Source organism: Gracilinanus agilis, chromosome 4, assembly GCF_016433145.1.
Source record: "Gracilinanus agilis isolate LMUSP501 chromosome 4, AgileGrace, whole genome shotgun sequence".
NCBI lineage: Eukaryota > Metazoa > Chordata > Mammalia > Didelphimorphia > Didelphidae > Gracilinanus > Gracilinanus agilis.
In genome coordinates, this window is record NC_058133.1 from 360013657 (window position 1) to 360033804 (window position 20148).

The 20148-nt window shown below is 35.1% G+C and overlaps 1 protein-coding gene across 1 annotated transcript in view; it reads right to left on the reverse strand.

Moving 5' to 3' along the window:
* Window positions 1–7821, reverse strand: part of AK9 (adenylate kinase 9) — a 170258-nt gene extending 162437 nt beyond the window's left edge. The window contains exons 1-4 of the mRNA XM_044675407.1: window positions 7705–7821; window positions 5923–5986; window positions 2803–2855; window positions 2575–2671 (exon numbers count right to left, since the gene is read on the reverse strand). Of these exons, the coding sequence (XP_044531342.1) occupies window positions 2575–2671; window positions 2803–2855; window positions 5923–5986; window positions 7705–7821 (331 nt within the window). The remainder of the gene's footprint in view (window positions 1–2574; window positions 2672–2802; window positions 2856–5922; window positions 5987–7704) is intronic.
* Between the last annotated feature and the right edge of the window lie 12327 nt (window positions 7822–20148).

Consider the following 20148-nt stretch of genomic DNA (forward strand, 5'->3'; position numbering starts at 1 on the left):
TGAACAAACTGTGGTATATGCGGGTGATGGAATACTATTGTGCTAAAAGGAATAACAAACTGGAGAAGTTCCAGGCGAACTGGAGAGACCTCCGGGAACTGATGCAGAGCGAAAGGAGCAGAGCCAGAAGAACATTGTACACAGAGACTGATATACTGTGGTAAAATCGAATGTAATGGACCTCTGTACCAGCAACAATGCAATGACCCAGGACAGCTCTGAGGGATTTATGGTAAAGATGCTACCCACATTCAGAGGAAGGTCTGCAGGAGAGGAAACATATAAGAAAAGCAACTGCTTGAACGTATGGGTCGGGGTGGACATGATTGGGGATGTGGACTCGAAATTACCACACCAATGCAACTACCAACAATTTGGAAATAGGTCTTGATCAAGAACACATGACAAAACCAGTGGAAATGTGCGTCGGCCATGGGTGGGGGGAGTGCAGGGGGTGAAGGGGAAAGTAGGAGCATGAATCATGTAACCATGTTAAAAATGATTATTAATAAATGTTAAAAAAAAAACAAAAAAAAAACCTAAGCAATGATCAAGAGAAGATATGGATTCCACCCACATGATTCTCTATCTCCCTACTGCTTGCTTTTTCAGTGACTTCCTTGAAGACTCCATTCAAATCCCATCTTTTTCTTTTCTTTTTTTATATTAAAACCTTACCTTCCATTTTAGAATTGATACTAAGTAGGATGAAAAGTTTAATAATACACTTCTCTCTTAGTTGTGAGGATAAATGAGATAAAATTTGTAAGGGCATTGCAAATCTTAAAGTGCTATATAAATGCTAGCTATCATTTTTGAGCCTTCTTTCATTTATTTATTCATTTTTATTGGTTTATTTGCTAATTCTTTAGCTATTAGTAATTAGTTAATTTGTTTTGAAGAGAGGTCTATACTTTATTTTTTCAATTTCCTATAGAAACTATTTTTGACAATCATTATCTGACAATTTGCAATTTAGATTCTTTTTCCCTTCCTTACTCCCTTTCCCTTTCCCCAGGGTGGCAAATAGTCTGATATATGTTATGCTAGTGCTAGCTACCATTATTAACATAATACCTAATACAGAGTAGATGTGTAATAAATGCTTTTTTCTCTATCCATTTTTATCTTTTATTTTATTTATTCTATAATTCATTTGTTTGTTAGTTTCATCAAAATTCCTAGGTATCTCCCTCCCTTTCCCCTACTAGAAGAGATATCACTTGACCAAAAAAAAAAAAAAGGTGTATATAAAACCCATGTCTTTTCTGTTTCTATTTATCAGTCCTTTCTCTGGAGCTGGATTTTCACAGTTTACATTTCAAATATTAACTTGTCATTACGTCATGTAGGTCTTTTCAAGTTTTTTTTAAATTAATCTGTTCATCATTTCTTATGGCACAGTAATATTCCATTACAATCATATGCCTCATTTAGCGATTCCCCAATTGATAGATATCCCTTCAATTTCCATTCTTTTCCACTAGAAAGAGAGATGCCATAATTTAGAACACATAGGTTATTTCCCTTTTTTCTTGATCATCTTGGGAAATAAATCTAATAGTGGTATTCCTGGGTTAAAAGATATACAGAGTTTTGTAACTCTTTGGGTATAATTAAAGACTGTTCTCCAAAATGGTTGAATCCGTTCACTCTTCTGCAATCAGTGTATCAGTGTCTTCATTTTTCCATATCTCCTCCAATATTTGTCATTTTGCCTTTTCTATTATTTTAGCCAATCTGATAGGTATGAGACAATATCTCAGAGTCATTTTGATTCTTATTTCTCTAATTAGTAGTGAGTTAGAGCATTTCTTCATATGCCTATGTATGGTTTGATTTCTTCTTCCCCAAAATATTTCTCATATTCTCATAAATTTGACAAAGTTTTTACATATTTTAGATATGAGACCTCTATCTGAGAAATTGTTTGTAAAGATTTTCCCTTAGCTTCCTGCTTTCCTAATCTTGGCTCTGTTTGTTTTATTTGTATAAAATCTTTTAAATTTAATGTAATCAAAATTATTTGTTTTGTATCTCACAATGTTCTCTCTCTCTCTTGTTTATTAAGGAATTTCTCTCCTGGCCATAAATCTGATAGGTAATATATTCCCTGTTCTAATTTGCTTAAGATAGACCTTTATATCTAGGTCATATATCCACTTCGATTTTATCTTAGTAAGTGAAGTGAGGCTTATACCTACTTTCCACCAAATTGCTCTCCAATTTTCCCAACAGTTTTTATCCAGTTTCCTCAACAACTTTTGCAATAAATGCTTTCTGTTGTCATTAATGATAATGACTTTGGTGGTGGTAGACAGTTGTATCATTTTTAAAGTTTGCCACCATTCTGTAGGCAAGATTTTCAAAGAGGCTAAGGACTTTTGATGGGCAACTTTGAAACAGTTATTCAAGATTATCAAATAGAGTTACTACAACATTAGATCTTGTTGACAAATTATATTAAAATAAGAGACCAAACTCAAGTTAAAAGCTGGTTGCTAAATCCAAGTGATTATACTAAAGATAAGACAGCATTGAGATAACTTGGGGCATGTATAAAAATAAACATACCAAAGTGAATAACTTCCAGAGAATGAAGCTTCTCCAACATTATCCTCAAAACAAGTTCTTCTGGAATACTTTGTCCTTTTATAAGTATATCAGATAACTAAAAGCAGTAAAAGATATGACATATTACTTTCTAAGATATATGCATGTATCTATGTATACATACACACATATATATATATATATTGCTTCTTCATTTGCAAACAAATTTAGTAATTTGCACTTATTTACCATAATTCCCAGTTGAGTTCCAGAATTAATATGTTCTTCCAAAAGTGACAGCGCTAAAAAATTCATGGAAGAGAATAAGATACATTAGAATGGTATAAGAAAACTATAAACATGTGGATAAAATAACCATATCATGATTTTGTTAATGGATTCAGTATTCTTCAATATATTAATGTATTCCATATGTGCATAAAAGCTATTCACATATTACAATCAATTAATTAATCAAGGTGATTTGTAGAACAGGCTAGCTATGCCAAAGTCCAGAAGGGAGAATTCCTATGGAAGGCCTAAAATGACTGAAAAGACAGATATTAGGTGGGTAGGTCATCATGGGATAGCTCTATAACTTTGGTGAACTCAAGGTGATTAAGACCTTTTATAGGTGACAGAATCCATCCACTCTAAAATATTTAGTTAAATCAACTAAAAATTTCAATTCTTTCTTTATTTTTTCTTCTCTTTCTTCCTTTTCCTTTTCCTCCTTTTTTTCAGACCTTACCACAGTCAAGGCATACACACCGATGAAAATGGCTTGAATATATTTGTTTTAAAGATAGACAGGTTGAGACAGTTGATAAAACCTCTACACAAATTTCCAGCCAAGACTGGAAAGCCAATGACTGGTAAATACTGTTTTCACTTAAAAAAGGCCTCCCCCCCATCCCAAACCACCACTCCCATGAAAAAGAATAAAAGGAGAAGAGATGTGACATATCTCTTTCTAAAAGGTATTCATTGTTAGGATTTCAATTTTATTAATAAATAATAGGCATGCAAGCACAGTCATAAAAAGACAGTTAAACAAGCTAAGAAATAGAAATCATAAGTTAGAGATACTGATACTATTTAGCTAGGAGAAAAGAAGACCAAATGATAATCTTATTCTTCAAATCACTGAAAGACTATTATATGGAGGAAACTTATGAGCTATTCTTTTTTCTTATTTGAATTATTTTTATTTTATGATATTTTAACAAATTATTTGCCTAATAGAATTCATTCGCAGGTACCTCATCCTCTCCATCCCCTTCTAACACAACAGAAAAGATATGCATATACATAGATGGTCTTTTGTGTTTCTATTTTTCCATTTATTCACTGGAAGTGGACATTTTATAAATTATTCTTCAAATAGTAATTCTATAGCTGTATATAATGCCCTCTTATTTCTACTCACATCAGTTTTCATTATTTCATGTAGATTCTTTCCAAGTTTTTTTTAAAGTAACCTGCTCATCATTTTTATAGATGGAATATAGTTATATTCCATCATAATCACATACCATAATTTGTTGAGATATTCCCCAGTTGATGGACATCCCCTCAATCTCTAGTTTTTTGCCACCCCAAAGAGAGCTGCCATAAATACATTGGAACATATAGGTTGTTTCCCTTTCTTCCCAAAGTCCTTGGGAAACAGAGTGTAACGGTATATAGAAATTTATAACTCTTGGCATAATTCCAAATTGCTCTCCAAAATGATCAGATTAGATCAGTTCACAATTCCACCAACAATGTATTAGTGTTTCCATTTTTCCATATTCCTTCCAACATTTGTCATTTTGCCCTTTAGCAAATCTTAGCCAATCTGAAAGGCATGAGATATCTCAGAATTGTTTTGATTTGCATTTCTTTAATCAGTAGTGATTTAGAGCATCATATATCTATATAAGGCTTTAATTACTTCATCTAAAATCTGTTCATATAATTTGCCTACTTATCAATTGGGGGATGGCTTTTATTCTTATAAATTCAACAAAGTTCTCTCTTTTAGATAAGAGATATCTATCATAAAAAGTATAAAATATTTACCCACAATTTTCTTCTTTCCTTTTAATCTTGACTATAATCTTTTTATTTGTATAAAATCAAAATTATCTGTTTTACATCTTGCAATGCTTTCTTTCTTGTTTATTCATAAATTCTTCTCTTATCCTTAAATTTGATAGGTAATATGTTCCTTGAAGTTCTAATTTGCTTATGCTTTCTCCTTTTATGTCTAGGTCATGCATCCACCTTGATCTTATCTTGGTGAATGGCATAGGATATTGGCCTATATCTATTTTCTGCCAAACTATTATCCAATTGTTTCCAAATTTTTACAAATAGTGAGTTTTTGTCTCCAAAATCTAGTTCTATACTTTTGTCAAATACAAAGTTATTATGATCTTTTATTACTGTTTCTTGTATGTCTCTTCTGTTCCATTGATCTACTTTTTTTATTCTTAGCAATTACAAGATAGTTTTGATAATTACTGTTTTATAACAGTTCAAAATCTGGTACTATTAGACCTCCTTCCTTTACATTTTTCATTAATTCATTTGACATTCTTGATCTTCTGTTCTTCAAATGAACCTTCTTGCTATTTTTTCTAGTTCAATAAAATAATTTTTGGTAATTTAATTGGGATGGCATGGAATAAATTAGTTTAGGTGGGATAATCATTTTAAATATATTGGCTCTGCCCATCCGACAATAATGCTTCTCTAATTATTTAAATCTGAATTTATTTGTGTATGATGAGCTATTCTTCATGTTTCTTAAGGACAGAAGAAGAGGAAATGGCTTAAGATGAAGGAATTTATGGTGAGGCCTACTACATTTTAAAATATACTGCAAAGAAAGTTGGAGAATTATCCTTTCTTAAAAATAAGGCTGATGAATGTATGTATATTTCATTTCTATCTGAGAAAGTTTTGAATTATAGATTAGCAGCACTGGAGGAGACCTGGAAAGAATATACCTTTCATTTCTTTACTTTTAGGCAAGATCACATCCATCCCAAAGCAGTCATAATAGATAAGCACTTACTATATGTAAAAGATCATGCAGAGGACATAAGAAGATGAAAAAATAACTATGGCATAGTTTTGGTTCTACTTTTTATAAAAACTTTGAGAAGATTTCATTAATTCTTCTGGCAAGTCATTACATGGAAATACAACTTTCTACCAGGATATTAAGATACAATCTTTCCAGGAGACATAGTAAAGAATTAAGTGATTTCTCATGATCTTTTTCTATGTTAAAATTCTACAAACAAGATATTAAGCAAAAGAAGTATTCAAAATATACCTATATGATTATATTATGTAAGCAGGATAGGTAATAGTTACCTTCAACACGAGTACATTTCCATGTCTGTGATATTTTTTGGGCTAATGTTGTCTTTCCAACACCCTTTAAGATACATAAGTTAATTTAAAACCAGTAAAACAGCATTGCAACAAATATTAAAACAAAATGCAAGTCTGTGAATACTCTAACCTTTCAAGCTTGTTTTGAAAATTATCATCAGTATTAAAATGATTTTCATCCATTTTTTACACAATAATACATTTTTACATTTACATAATAATACATTATAATCATTGTATTTTGGGTTACTTTTACTAGAGAAAGCTAAAAACAGGGTTCTTAATATGGGGCCATGAACATTTTTAAATAATTAGACAACTATATTTCAAAATAATTAGTTTCCTTTGAAAACCTACAGATTTTCTTTTATACATTTAATCGAAAGCATCATTCTGAGTAGGGATCCATAGTCTTTACCTGGTACGTTTTCAAAGAGATCTTTGACAGAAAATATTAAGAATTCCTGATCTTTGGTGGTATATTATTGGGTTCATTATCTATATTCCTTGCTTTTCTTTTGTGTTCATTATCTTTTCTCTTACCATGTTTTCACTTAAAAAGAAACTGTTCCCCTTTTGGGGAAAAAAGGAGAGAACTAGAGGAAAATGCAATTTGTAACTAACATTCAGATACACTTCAGAACTTTCTGTTTCTTCAAGGTGATATGGAAGAGATTCTGGGTTCTTAAATGCTACATCAATAAAGGACAAGCTCTGGTACATCCTATTAAGCTTGAATATGGCCTGTAGGTATTTGCTTATTATCTGGAGACCAATTTAATTATATTCAGAGAAACTATCACCAGGTTGGCTGCAAGAGGAATTTTTCAGCTCTAGTGACACTTAAAAAAACTAACAACACTCATATTCTGCCTTGGAACTAGTAAGAACCAATACTAAATATTGGTTCCATGGCAGAATAGCGATAAGGACTAGACAATTGGGGTTAAGTGACTTGCCTAGGGTCACACACCTAGAAAGTGTCTGAGGTCAGAAATGAACCCAGGATCTTCTGTCTCCAGGTCTGCCTTTCTAACCACTGAGTCACCCAGCTTCCCCTGCCCCAGTGACTCTTAAGGAAACTCTATTAAGCTATAGAGAGGTTGTGACTTGCATCAGTAGAGGGAGTACCCATACCAACATAGTCATAGATGGTTTATTAAATGTAGCTCATCATTTCAAACTATTGAGATTTTTTGGATCTTGATTCTATCAATGAATTAGCTTTCCCTTTCCCTTTTACATAAATTATAAATTTGATACAAATTGCAGCTCTATCTTTGCCCAAATGATTGTTAAAAATGTTAACTAGATGAAGGGAAAAAAAAGCCTTGCCAGGTAGCTCTTAATCTACTTGTTAACTCTCTTAAGGTATGATTGAACAATCGGTTTTGAATCCACCTAAGTATGTTATTCATTCATTCCACATTTTGCCACAGTGTTCATCTTGATATCATGAGAGAGTCTTGGCTTCCTGAAATCCAGATATACTGATTTCTTAATCATAGAGTGAGATTCTCTAGTTTATGGGCAAAATAAAACTTTGCAAGTATTAAGACAAATACAAAAAGTGGCCCACGGTAAGGGCTAGGTTCATTTCAGACTGACTTCATATGAACAAAACTATAAGTAGTCTAATAAAAAAATCAACCCAGCAAAAATGGTATATTGTTCTGATGCTTAGCTAACAACATCCACAGTCATAACAAAGCAAAATAAGCAAAATGTTTATCAGATGGAAATTTAGAAACAATAGCTCACTGGTTTCCCAAATATAATGATGCAGAGAGGTTTGGACAACATAAAGTTTCTCTCAGCTTCATCCTCATTGAATATATCCACAAAAGGGAGTTTTTCCTCTGCTTTTGAAGAAGACATATCTAGGGGAAGAAACAATAGACATTAATTAATGGGGTGGGAGGCAAGGTTTGAAGAAATGGTGAAAGTATCTCCAAATAAAAGAATTTATCAGAGGCTCTCAGTACCAGGATCATAATACTCCAGCACATATTGAGTAACATCCAGTAATTATATAAAGAGGGCAATGAGCTTTCTGTCTCATTTGCTCTAAAGTTAGTCAGGTAGTGAATAAACATTTACTAATTTTCTGCTATATTCCAGGCACTGAGCTATGTGCTGAAAATATAAAAAGAGACACCCCCCCAAAAAAACTCCACTGTCTTCAAGAAGCTCACAAACAAATGGGAGAAGTAGTAAGCAAACAAGTACAAACAAGTTGCATACAGGAAAAATAAGAAATAATTAAAAGAGGGCAGGTACTATAATACACATTTTTAAAAAATCTACTGTTTCATGTGGTACAGTGGATAGCAGGAAGACCTGAGTTCAAATTTTACCTATTTGACCTTACACACTTATTATCTTGTGTGACCCTGGGGAAGTCATTTACCACTTTGTCTCATTTTCTTCATATGTAAAAATGATCTGGAGAAGGAAATGGCAAACCACTTCAGTATCTTTACCAGGAAAATCCCAAACAGAATCATGAAGAGTCAGAAACAACTGAAAAATAATGAACAACAAACAAGAATCTCTTGAACAGTATTAAAAAACTGGGGGGTAGTAGAACCTAAGTAGATTTTTGTTGTTCAATTATGTTTTACTCTTCATGACCTTGTAGACCTTACTTTCCATGAGTTTTTTTTGACAAAGATATCAGAGTGGTTTGTCATTTCCTTCTCTAGCAGATTAAGACAATGAAAGGTTAAGTTGCCTAGGGTCATAGGGCTAGTAAGTATCTGAGGCTTGATTTGAATTCAGGTGTTTCTGGCTCCAGATATAGCATTCTATTCCCTGAGGAACTTTGCTGCCTTTCTAAGAAGTGGAAAAGAGCAAAAGGAGTAGGTTGCACCAATGATATGCTTCTCAAGGTCTGCAGTGGACGAAACAAGATAAAATAATACTAGATGGAGAACATAATTTTATGTCAAGTGGGGAGATGGGTTGTTTCTTGTAGCCCCCAGTAGTGAAATTTATTATCCATAAAAAACTCTGTTTAGAGCCACTGAGGTAATCTAAATCCATTGTCTCCATCTTGTAAATCATTACTAACCACTGTTCCTGCAAAAGGCTTACCTAATCCCTTAGCCTACATCATTTTCCTTTAAAGTGTGGACCACAACTCATTAAACTTTGTCACTGCTCAGGAAGAGGTCTTCTGCATGTCTCTACTGTCAGTCTTGACCCTCCTGTAATCCCAGAAACCATTATCCTCACCCCGGTGCTGAGACCCATGAGCTGTCTGCTGAAGCTAGCATCTGTCAGTTCCTATCGCCTGAAATTGCCTATTGCATTACCCAGGGAAAGGGGCAAAGGAGGGGGAGTTCAAGGGGTAAGACTGCTAATTCAAGAGCAAAGATCCCTGGCACAGTGAGCAGTGGCTAGTGGTGAAATTACTTTTGAGTTCTGCAATGCCTTATTGCTCAAATTTAGGGTGGTAGTGTTTTTTTGTTTTTGTTTTTGTTTTTTTTTTTGCATTATTATCTTTAACTTCACAGGCATTTTTTTTGAGCACCTACTACATATCAGGTGGTGCTAAGGACACAAAAAAGAAATACTTTCTGCCATTCTGCTCTCTGAGGTGAGAGCAATGTGTACAGGTAAATAAATACACATTGCATACATAGAAAATACACCTCTTGGAGGTGGGGAGAGAACTAACAGGAATAGTTCTGTGAAGAAGGTAGTGCTTGATCTTGAGCCTTGAAGTGAGATAGACCCCAAGAAGTATTGGAAGTACATTCCAGGCATGGGGAACAAAGAAGATAGCATAGAGGAAGGAGATGGATGTCATGTCTGTGGGCTAACAAACAGGCCAATCTGGCTAGAATGCAGAATGTATTAAGGAGGGAATGTGAAATCTGTTTAGAAAGACAGTCTAGGGCCATACTATAAATACCCAACAGAGGAATTTATCTTTTATCCTTGAGGCCTATAAGGAGCCACTGAAACTCGAAACAAAGGTGTGATAAAGATTTTGGTGCTGATGAATCTGTGATAAGGTGAGGGTTCCCTGAAAACATCAGAGCAAAGCCATATTCTTTTTGATGGTCTGTGTTGGAAATCAAAAGACCAGTAGTAATTCAGCAGGACATTGAGAAGTGGGGTTGAAAATCTCTCTGGGAAGTCTAACAGCAAAGAAAAGCCAGATTATGAGCTGATAATGCAGGGGAGCATCCCTTCTAGAGTAAGTCATTGTAAACCGAGGCATGGACTCTATGGAACTTAAGTCTCCCCTGAAGGGGAGCAACACTGGGGCCTTGCCTAAGACCACTATTCTCCTTTCCCTAAACAGGAAGAAATATCAAATTATCACTTGCTAAGAGATATCAAGTGCCTGTAAGATTAGAAAACAGTCTTTATTAAGCAAGGACATACATGGCTGAAAATAAATTAGTCTACTACCAAAAAAGTACATAGTATAGCTTATAGCTGGTCAGCAGCTATGTTTTATAATCCTTAGAGATGGAAGGTGGGAAAGGGACTGGAAGGGGCTGATCCAGGAAGGGATCTGGGGTCCTAGGGGAGAAGAGTTCCCAGGAACAGGGTGATAAATTCCCAGGTGCAAGGGAACAAAGACATTTGTAGTGTGTATTTTCAGCATAGGACAGCAAGATAAGAATAGGAAAGGACTCAGCCTCAAGATTTCAACAATATGACTACCCAATGAGTCTTAGGTTAAATTCAATCAGAAATAGAGTCTCTGACCAGAGATATCAAATCCAAGACCAGACAAAGCACAATGACTTTAATTATCTCACCTCAGAGAGAGACTATGAGAGCTGGTTTGGAATGAGTCAGTAGCTGTCCTAGAACTGAGAGCTGGTTTCCATGGTTACCTCAGCCAGGCTGTTATTTTCAAAGACAGTTTCTTCAAGTTTCTCTGGGTCTTAAAGACACTTTCTACAAATCACTCTGACAACCAGGTAAATAGAGTCAGTCTTACACATCTTCATCACATATAGTTGGGCAATTTGAGTATATCAAGATAATTATCAAGCTAATTTACATATCACAAAGCAGGTAAATATAATAGGTATAGGATAGATAACATGGAAGCAGCTAGGTGACACAATGGGTAGAGTACTGGGCCTGCCAGGAGTCAGGAAGACCTGAATTCAAATCTGGATTCAGACATATACTAGATGTATGACCCTAGGTAAGTCATTTAATTTCTGTCTGCTTTAGTTTCCTCAACTTTAAAATGCGAATTATTAATAACACCTACCTTCCATGGTTGTTGTGAGGATCAGAGGAGATAATGTTCATAAAGCACTTAGTACAGTGCCTGGCACATAGTAGGTGTTATATAAATGCTATTATTAGTAGTACTATTATGATTAATAGTTGGCAATAGTAATTGCCTACAAATAATAACAGCAGACAATGGCAATGACTTGAATGACTATTATAGCTCTGTTCCTTTATGACCTTAAAGAAGAGCTTTCTAGCTGGTCCCTAAAAGCCAAGTCAGGATCTTACATAAATATCTATGATAGTATATGATGTCGTTATCCTCAGTTTCTTTGACTGTAAAATAGGGATCATTAATGATATCTGTATCCTAGATTACATGTCCTAAAAGAGATTGAGAAGACAGAGCAGTGATTGAGACATGGACTAATAGGAGATATTATTTGACTTCAAATAGAGAATGAAATAGGGTATCGAGGTGACACAGTGGATAGAGTGGTGGGCCTATCGTCAGGAAGACCTGAATTCAATTCCAGCTTCAGAGACTTATTAGCTGTGTGATCCTAGGCAAGTCACTTAATCTTGATTGCCTCAATTTCCTCATCTGTAAAATGAGCTAGAGAAGAAAAGGCAAACGTCTCTAGTAGTTTTGCCAAGAAAACCCCAAGGTTAGGAAGAACTGGACATGATTCAACAACAAAAGAGAATGCAATAAGATTTAACTTCCTTTAGGGCAAGGAATTGTTTCATTTTTGTCTAAATTTTCAGCATTTAGTACACTGCTGGCATATAGTAGTTATTTTTAAAAATTATTGATTGATAATGAACTATTAGAGTGGTGGTGAAACAGTTAACTTCAAATCAACATTCATTCTGTTCTGTCACATATTTTGGGTGATAAACAGAAAGATCAAAGACTTGATATTTTCTCTGATCATCCTAGGGAAAACTGAGAACATAACACACTTCTGAGGAAAATTAAAAGCGATAGTTTCATTATGACCTTAAATCACAGCATACAGAAAATTCCAATATCCTGGAGATCTTAGAAAATATGCAAATCAAAATTATAAATGAAGATAACAAAAAATTCTTTTATAACTATAAGCACTAGGGCATGGATGGCCATAGGACTGGAAATCAGAACAGGACAATAAATTAAATGGCCAAAGTGGCACAGAGGCCAAGTGATCATAGCCAGAGAGAGAGCTCAGAAAGTCTGGACAGGCACTGTGAGTTTAGAGGGCAATTATGAGATGAAAGTCTGGAGTAGCAGGTAAAATTGAAGGATAGGAGCAATCTGAGTTCTTAGTATAAACAAGCAGGAGAAAAATAGGAAGGAGCAATTAGAGGAAGAGAAAATGAGTCCAACTTTTGAGTAAGGAGGAAGAATTCAATTCTTAAGGGTACAGAAAGCAGGTTCTTAAAACTACTATCTTGGATCAGAAATTGAGGGGATTTCTCTGAGCAAGAGTATGGCTGAACAAGTTATGGTATATGTTTATAATGGAATACTATTGTACTATAAGAAATAACAAGGAGAATATATATTTAAAAACCCAGAAAGACATGAACTGATGCAAAGTGAAGTGAACAGAACCAGAAGAATATTGTACACAGTAACAAAAACATTGTATGATGAGCAATTGTGAATAACCTAGATATTCTCAGCAGTGATCCAAAACAATCCCAAAGACTCATGAAAAAAAAAATACATCAGCCTCCAGAGAAAGAACCGATGGAATCTGAATGCAGACAAAATGTACTCTAACTTTTTTCTTCTTTTTTGTTCAAGAGCTCTTCCACAAAATGACTAATATGGAAAAATATTTTACATGATTGCACATGTAAAATCCATATCAGATTGCTTACCATCTTGGGGTGTGGGGTGGGGTAAGGAGGGCAGGGAAAGGAAGGGTAGGAAGAAGAGAAAGAATTTAAAATTCAAAAAACCAAAATGTTAAAAAATTTTCCATATGTAATTGGGGAAAAATAAAATATTATTTAACAAGCTGCTATCTTAGAACTTCCTCATGATTCCCAAGTGAATTGTGCCTTTTACAGTGGAAAATTTGCTTATGTCTTTCACGTCTCCAAATGGCCCATATCTACTATTCTTTTAATCATGATTCTAAGTTTCCTTTAGGCAATGAAGAAACAACTATTCAGAGTTGATGAGGCAACAGGAAGCAGGTTTTCCCATGAAATGACAACAATATGTCTTCTTGGCTGGTCTGAGATTTATGTTTACGGTGATGAAATATCCTTTACTGCTCAAGGCTAGTGACAAGAGAGCAATTCCATGAAACTTGGCAAATAGGCAGACTGATCGAGCTGAATCACTCACAGGAGGTTTATGGCTTAATCAGTTTATATGAACTAAATGATAACATTAGATCACGGGATTTCAGAAGGGACCTCAGAGGTCATGTAATTTAACCCCTTACTCATGAGGGATTTTGCTCTTAAAATATAAGGGCAACAGGAGACCTTTAATTCTGCTCCTGCCACAACACTTTTTTCAGGTTGTTTCTTCTTGGACACTGAGTTCACTAAACTCAACATGGCAAAACAAGTACCCCCGTAGAGCACATTTTTATTAGGGAATCCCACAATTGCAAGAAAAGTGTAATCTTAACACAAACTACCTTAAATTAGCCTTAAATTTATGTAATTCAGTCTTATAACAATACATGTAGCAAGATATGATGTTTTGCAGAGCTGGTCACAGAAAATTATTGTTATAATTCTAGCATCCTTCATTTTTGATACATTGACAACTCAGTGAAATTGTACCAATATCCTACTGTGTTTCATGATGTTACACTACTGGAAAACTTTAATATTGGTTAATTTTCTACTTTGTGTGCTACTGTATATTGTCCAGGCAGATCCAGGAAAAACAGACAAGGTTCTTATTATGACAATGATACATGGACTACAATTTATATTTACATAGGAAAGCATGGAGTTCTGTAATTTCAGCATAGTCATGCCCCACTTAACACCATTCATGACCAGTTCCATAAAACACAAAATCCCTCCTAACGACTTTAGTGGGAACAGTGTTGCTCAACAAATAAATCCTTTGCAACTATGCTATAAGTAGAAGACATGTTTTTTGGTCAAAAACTTAGTCGATAAATCCTTTAAATTGATCTTTACAGAGGTCTGATACCACAATAGTATGGAATAGGATGAGTATGGAGATGTAAATAGCCTGGATATGTTAACAGACTTGAATTGTTGACTGGACATATGAAAGTTGAGCTGAGTTGATGGAGAAAATCATGAAAGGGCTAGCAATGGAATAGGGGAATGATATTTCTCTCTCTGTCTCTGTCTCTAGGATTGTGTTTCTAACTGGTTTCAAGATAAGAAGAATCTGAACATTTTTGGGGGGATGCAAAGAGGGGTTAAATCTTTTGTCCTACAAAGCCTCTAATGCCCATTTAAACATTTAGCTAAACACAACACATTTATGAATGGGTTTGCTTTTAATTTTTCAAAAATATTTTTCAAATTTTATTTTATTCATAGTTAGTGAAGGCACAATACATCTCTCTAGATTAGTGATTCCCAAAGTGGGTGCCACTGCCCCCTAGGGGGTGCTAAGTAATATTTTTTTCTGGAAAGGGGGCGGTAGGCCAAAAAAGTTTGGGAACCACTGCTCTAGATGAATATAACAATGGAAAACTACTAAGCCCTGGTGTGGAAGAGAATTAGAAGTGTAGTCCAAGAGTTTAGAAATCTACTTTCTTTGCCCTGGTTTTCAAGAAACTGAAAAAATAGGGTAATCAAAGTGACTTTAACTTTGAACTTACAGAAGCTAAAATAAAGTTTTTTTAAAATTTCCCCTTTTCTCATTCTCTTTTAAGCTTCAGAAACAGCCACATAGAGAAAGTACCTTGATGCCCTTTTGTTATGAAAGTCACTGATGAAGGCCTTACATGAGATGCACTGCTTGAATCATTTCAATTCAATTAAATATTTTTTAAAAGTTTCATTATTGGGGGCAGCTGGGTAGCTCAGTGGATTGAGAGCTAGGCCTAGAGATGGGAGGTCCTAGGTTCAAACCCGACTTCAGCCACTTCCCAGCTGTGTGACCCTGGGCAAGTCACTTGACCCCCATTGCCTACCCTTACCACTCTTCTGCCTTGAAGCCAATACACAGTATTGACTCCAAGATAGAAGGTAAGGGTTTAAAAAAAAAAAAAAAAGTTTCATTATTGTGTATATGCCACTGAGCTAAGTGCTAAAAGTAAAAAGACAAAAATGAAACAATTTCTGCCCTTCAAGGAGTTTATAAGCCACTTCACTTATTTCTGTGATATTTAAATATTTAACACAAAGTGAATAGGAAGAAGGTCCAGATGGGGCTGGCTAACTTTGGAATGAGTCTTGGTTACAATGTATTAATAGTATAATTATTCCTTGGTCCTGGTTATAATATATTATTAGTATTATTAATATCGATAATCTTCAATTATAATAAATAAGCAATAATATTAATCAATAAATTAACACAATAATTTATTGGTGTACCTACTACTAATTTATTGAGGCTTGTTATAATATATAATTAATGTAGTCCTTGGCCTGAGAAATTTAAAGTGGTATATACCTTTATTTTTTTATTTCATGATGGGTTACAGTAGGAAAAGCACTGGCTCTGGAGCAAAGGACTCTGGTTCAAATCTCACTTCTAACAGCCTTATCTGTGTGACATTGATCAAGTCATTTCCCTAGGCCTCAGTTTTTTCATCTGTAAAATTAGAGAGTGAGTCTAGAAGACTACCTCTGAGGTTCTTTCCAGTTCTAGATGTGATCATTAAAAAGAATGACTAATGTCTCATGCCACTGGATCAGATTATAGTTACAGAATTCTATGAAGATAAATTATTCATTGACATTCATGAAAAATAATATAAATTTACATTCTGGTCTCCAGAAGCAAAGTTTTAAATAAAGCCCTTTTTGATTAAATCTACTGCCCCCAGAATGATATTCCATATGTATCCTTATGAAAATCTTATGAACTTTCAATTATTGTAAGAATTGCTTTTGGCTATAAATGTCCATGAGAAAGTGAAAACAATAGCTGATCACCTGGGTGCCCAAGCAGTTTTCCAAATAGAAACCAAGTCCATCTACAGAAAACTTTTAGAATGATGGAACTCTCTTATACAAATAAGGAGAAAAGTACTTTCCCTTTCTGAATTTGCAGAAAATTCCAGAATGGCTTTTTGAAAAAAAGCAAAGAGGTAAATGTCACAACTAGATTTTCAGTATCTTAAGGGTGATTTTCAGGATAAGAGGTTTTTTTTTTTTTTTTTAAGCTGCATCAAACAAAGCCTGAAAGTGCAGCTTGGGGCACTGAAAAAACAGCAATGTTGGAGTCATGGAAAGAACATTGGATTGGATGTCAGAAGCCTAGTATTCAAGGTCTGACTTGTGTGTTCCTGGACATCTCACTTCATCCCTGGACATCATCACTTTATTTAAAAAAATTTTTTTTTATTGTCACACAAAATACTTCCATAATGGTCCTTGTAAGAGCAAAGTCATACATAACCAAAACCCCAAAACAAAATCAGAAATAAACCGATGGGAAAGATAACTCCAAAAGTTCTTTCTCTGGAAGTGAATAGCATTCCCACTTTCTCTCTCTCTCTCTCTTTTTTTTTTTCAAAATATAGGAGAACTGACCAGCGGATCTGTTCCAAAAGTTTGATGAATGGAATTGGATTTTAAAATTCCTATTACACAGAGAAATGCGACTTCATTAGGAGAAGCCCAGAGAGTCCTGAGGAGTGCCAAAAACCAGGGACCTTTCCTGCAAATGGAGGGAGAAAGGTAGAGAGGCTGCTGGAATCGGTATTTAGACCTGAAAGGAATCTTAAAAATCAGATTCTAGGCCAACTCCCTCATTATACACATAAAGAAACTGAGACTCAGAGATGGGGAATGAATTATGCAAAGAGACAGCATAGTAAGTACGCATAGAAAGCCGGACTGGATCCCTGTTCCTGACTGCAATACCAGAGCTCTACCTACCACATAAAAGTCCGGAAGAAAGTGAATGTTAAAGAAGACAGGAAAAGGGAAAGGACACCAAGGGCATAAACGGAGGTGAGTGTGAAGAATCTCCCTTCCTCTTGGAAGAATGGCACTTACTACTTTTCTGCTGTATCCACGCTTTCCGTTGTCAAAGCCAGTTGCACCCGCGGCAGCCCGCACCTGCAAGATATGTTTTTAGTTGTTGCCTTAGAAACCAGATGGAGTCCAGCACGCCCTGGAGGAAAGAAGAGGCTCGCGCAGCCTCCAGCAGGGGTGGGGCGGAGCCCAGACTGCACGCAGCTTTGTCCTGCTAAAGAAAGAAGAGGCAATGGGTTTAGGCTCTAACTTCTGGAACTCTGGGGACTGGTTTAGCCTGGGAAGGAGCTGCTTGGTTTTGATGAATGCAGAGTGTACAAGGAAGGGGGGTGGGGCTCAGGGGTTGCAAAAGGCCTTCATAAAAGGAGATATTTGTAAAGTGCATTGCAAATCTTAAAGCGGTTTATAAATGTTAGTTATTATTACTGCTGAAGAAGTCAATGGCAGGTGCTGAGGTCCAAAGAGAAGTGTCTCTTGAGCTTCCAAGTACGCATACAATGCATATCACTTGCTTTTAGCGAGAAAAAAATGTTTCTATTCTTTTACTTCCACTTCCTAATGAATAATAAGGCTACAATGTTTATTTAAAAACCAAGGCTCCTTTGAGTCTCTCTCAATTCATCTACTGCGAAATTAATCTCCTTAATCCCAGATCATAAATCATCACTGCCCTACTAAAAATCCTTCCATTACCTAGTGAATAAAATCCAAAGAATCCTGACATTCAAAGTCTTTCCGGATCTCTTATCTATTTGCCTTTCCCTTCTCATTTTACACTACTCCCTCCAGCACATTTTGTGCTCCAATTAAACTATTTGCTATTCCCCCTTGAAAGCTTGCATTTTCTGACTCCAAGTTTTTGTTCCTGCTGTACTCTAAACCTGGAAAGTACACCTTTGCTCCCTTTCTCCTCAGTATGGAAACTGTTTAAATTTTATCCCTTATGCAAGAAGCAGATAAAGGTTTTAAGAAAAGCTATTTTTCAATAAGATAGTCAAAGCATTTGAACAGTCTTCTAAGAAGGTGATCCAACCTATCTGCAACCATAATTAAAAAATAATCTCCTAAATCAGGAATAGAGAAGCGGAAAGCAGGTTAGTGGAAACTAGGCATAGACCAATATCTTACATATATGCCAACATAACCTTAAAATGAGTCTGTGATTTAGACATAAAGGTTGATACAAATACAAATTAGCTGTGCATGCAAGAAGTCACCTGTCAATGCTATAGATAATGGAAGAGTTCATGACCAAACAAGCTGGGGAGGGGGGGGTCACAAGATAATGAATAATTTTTATTTTGCAAAATTAAAAAATTTCTGCACAAACCAAAAGCAATGTAGCTAAAATTAGAAGATAAAAAGGAAACTAGTAAAAAAAAAACTTTGCAGCAAGCAAGCTTCTCTGTTAATGATCTCATTTCTAAAATATATAGGGAATGGAGCCAAAATAGTCTTTCTTCAACTGATAAATGATCAAAGGATATGTAGAGTTTTCAGAAGAAGAAATCAAAGCTATTGATAGTTATGTAAAAATGCTCTAAATAACTACTGATTAGAGAAATGTATATTAAAACAACTCTGAGGTACTACCAGACACCCATCAGATTGGCTAAGATGAAAGAAAAGGAAGATGACAAATGCTAGAGAGGATGTAAGAAAATAGGTTCATTAATGATCCACTATTGGTGGAGTTATGAACTAATCCTACCATTCTGGAAAGCAATTTGGAACTATATTCAAAAAGCAAAAAAAAATAACTGGGCATACCTGTTGTATGAGATGATATGGCTTAAAGAAATAGAGATTGTTTAAGTGAACAGAAGCAAGGTTTAATCTTTCTCATGAGAAATGGTGATGCCCAACACATGGGTGCAGATACAAGCATTTTATAGATTCCTGATGCAAGCTCCCACCCACTCCGTTTAATACCCTTGGTCTAGGGGCCCAAATTTACAATCTAGACTACCCAATCAGAAAGGTAGGATTGCCTAATGGTTTGTTTTCCTTGAGATAAGAGATTTCTCAACCCACTCGGCCTATGGCAATAACAACATGTCCTTGAGATGTTATTCTGAAGTCCTAACAGGTTTTCATTCTCTAATGGAATCCCACCCTGAGAAGAACAAATTAATTCTTTTCTATCCACACACCTGTTAAACTGTTACTGTGCCTGTTAACCTGGCATTATTGCTTCTAGGTCAGTATCCCAAAATGACTAAAGAAAGAGGAAACACACTCATATATATCATATACAGAATACATAAAGCATCTTTTTTTTTTGTGGTAAGGAATTGGGATGCCCATCAATTGGTGAATGGCTAAAGAAACTATTATATATGAATATGGAACATTATTGTGCTTTAAGAAATGATGAGCAAGTTGGTTTCAGAAAAACATGGCAAGATTATATGAACTGATGCAAAGTGAAGTGAGCAGGAGAACAATTTACACTCTAAAAGCAATATTATAAAGGTAATCAGCTGTGAGAAACTTAGTAACTCTAATCAACATAATGACCCATCACAATTTCAGAGGACACCTGCTACAAAATACTACCCACCTCCGGAGAGAGAATTTGTGGACTCAGTAAAAATTGAAGCATATTTTTTTCTTTTTCTTTCTTTTCCTGACCCTATCTCCTGAAAATGACTTTTGTAGGAATTTGTTTTGCATAACTTCATATTTTAATAGGTTTTATATTTCTTACTTTTGAAAGTGGGCTGTGGGGTAAGGGGAAAGAATTGAGAATTGAAAATAAAATAAAATTGATATTTTAAAAACTAACAGAAAAATGCAAAATTAAAGCAATTTTGCTCTAATATACTCAACAGA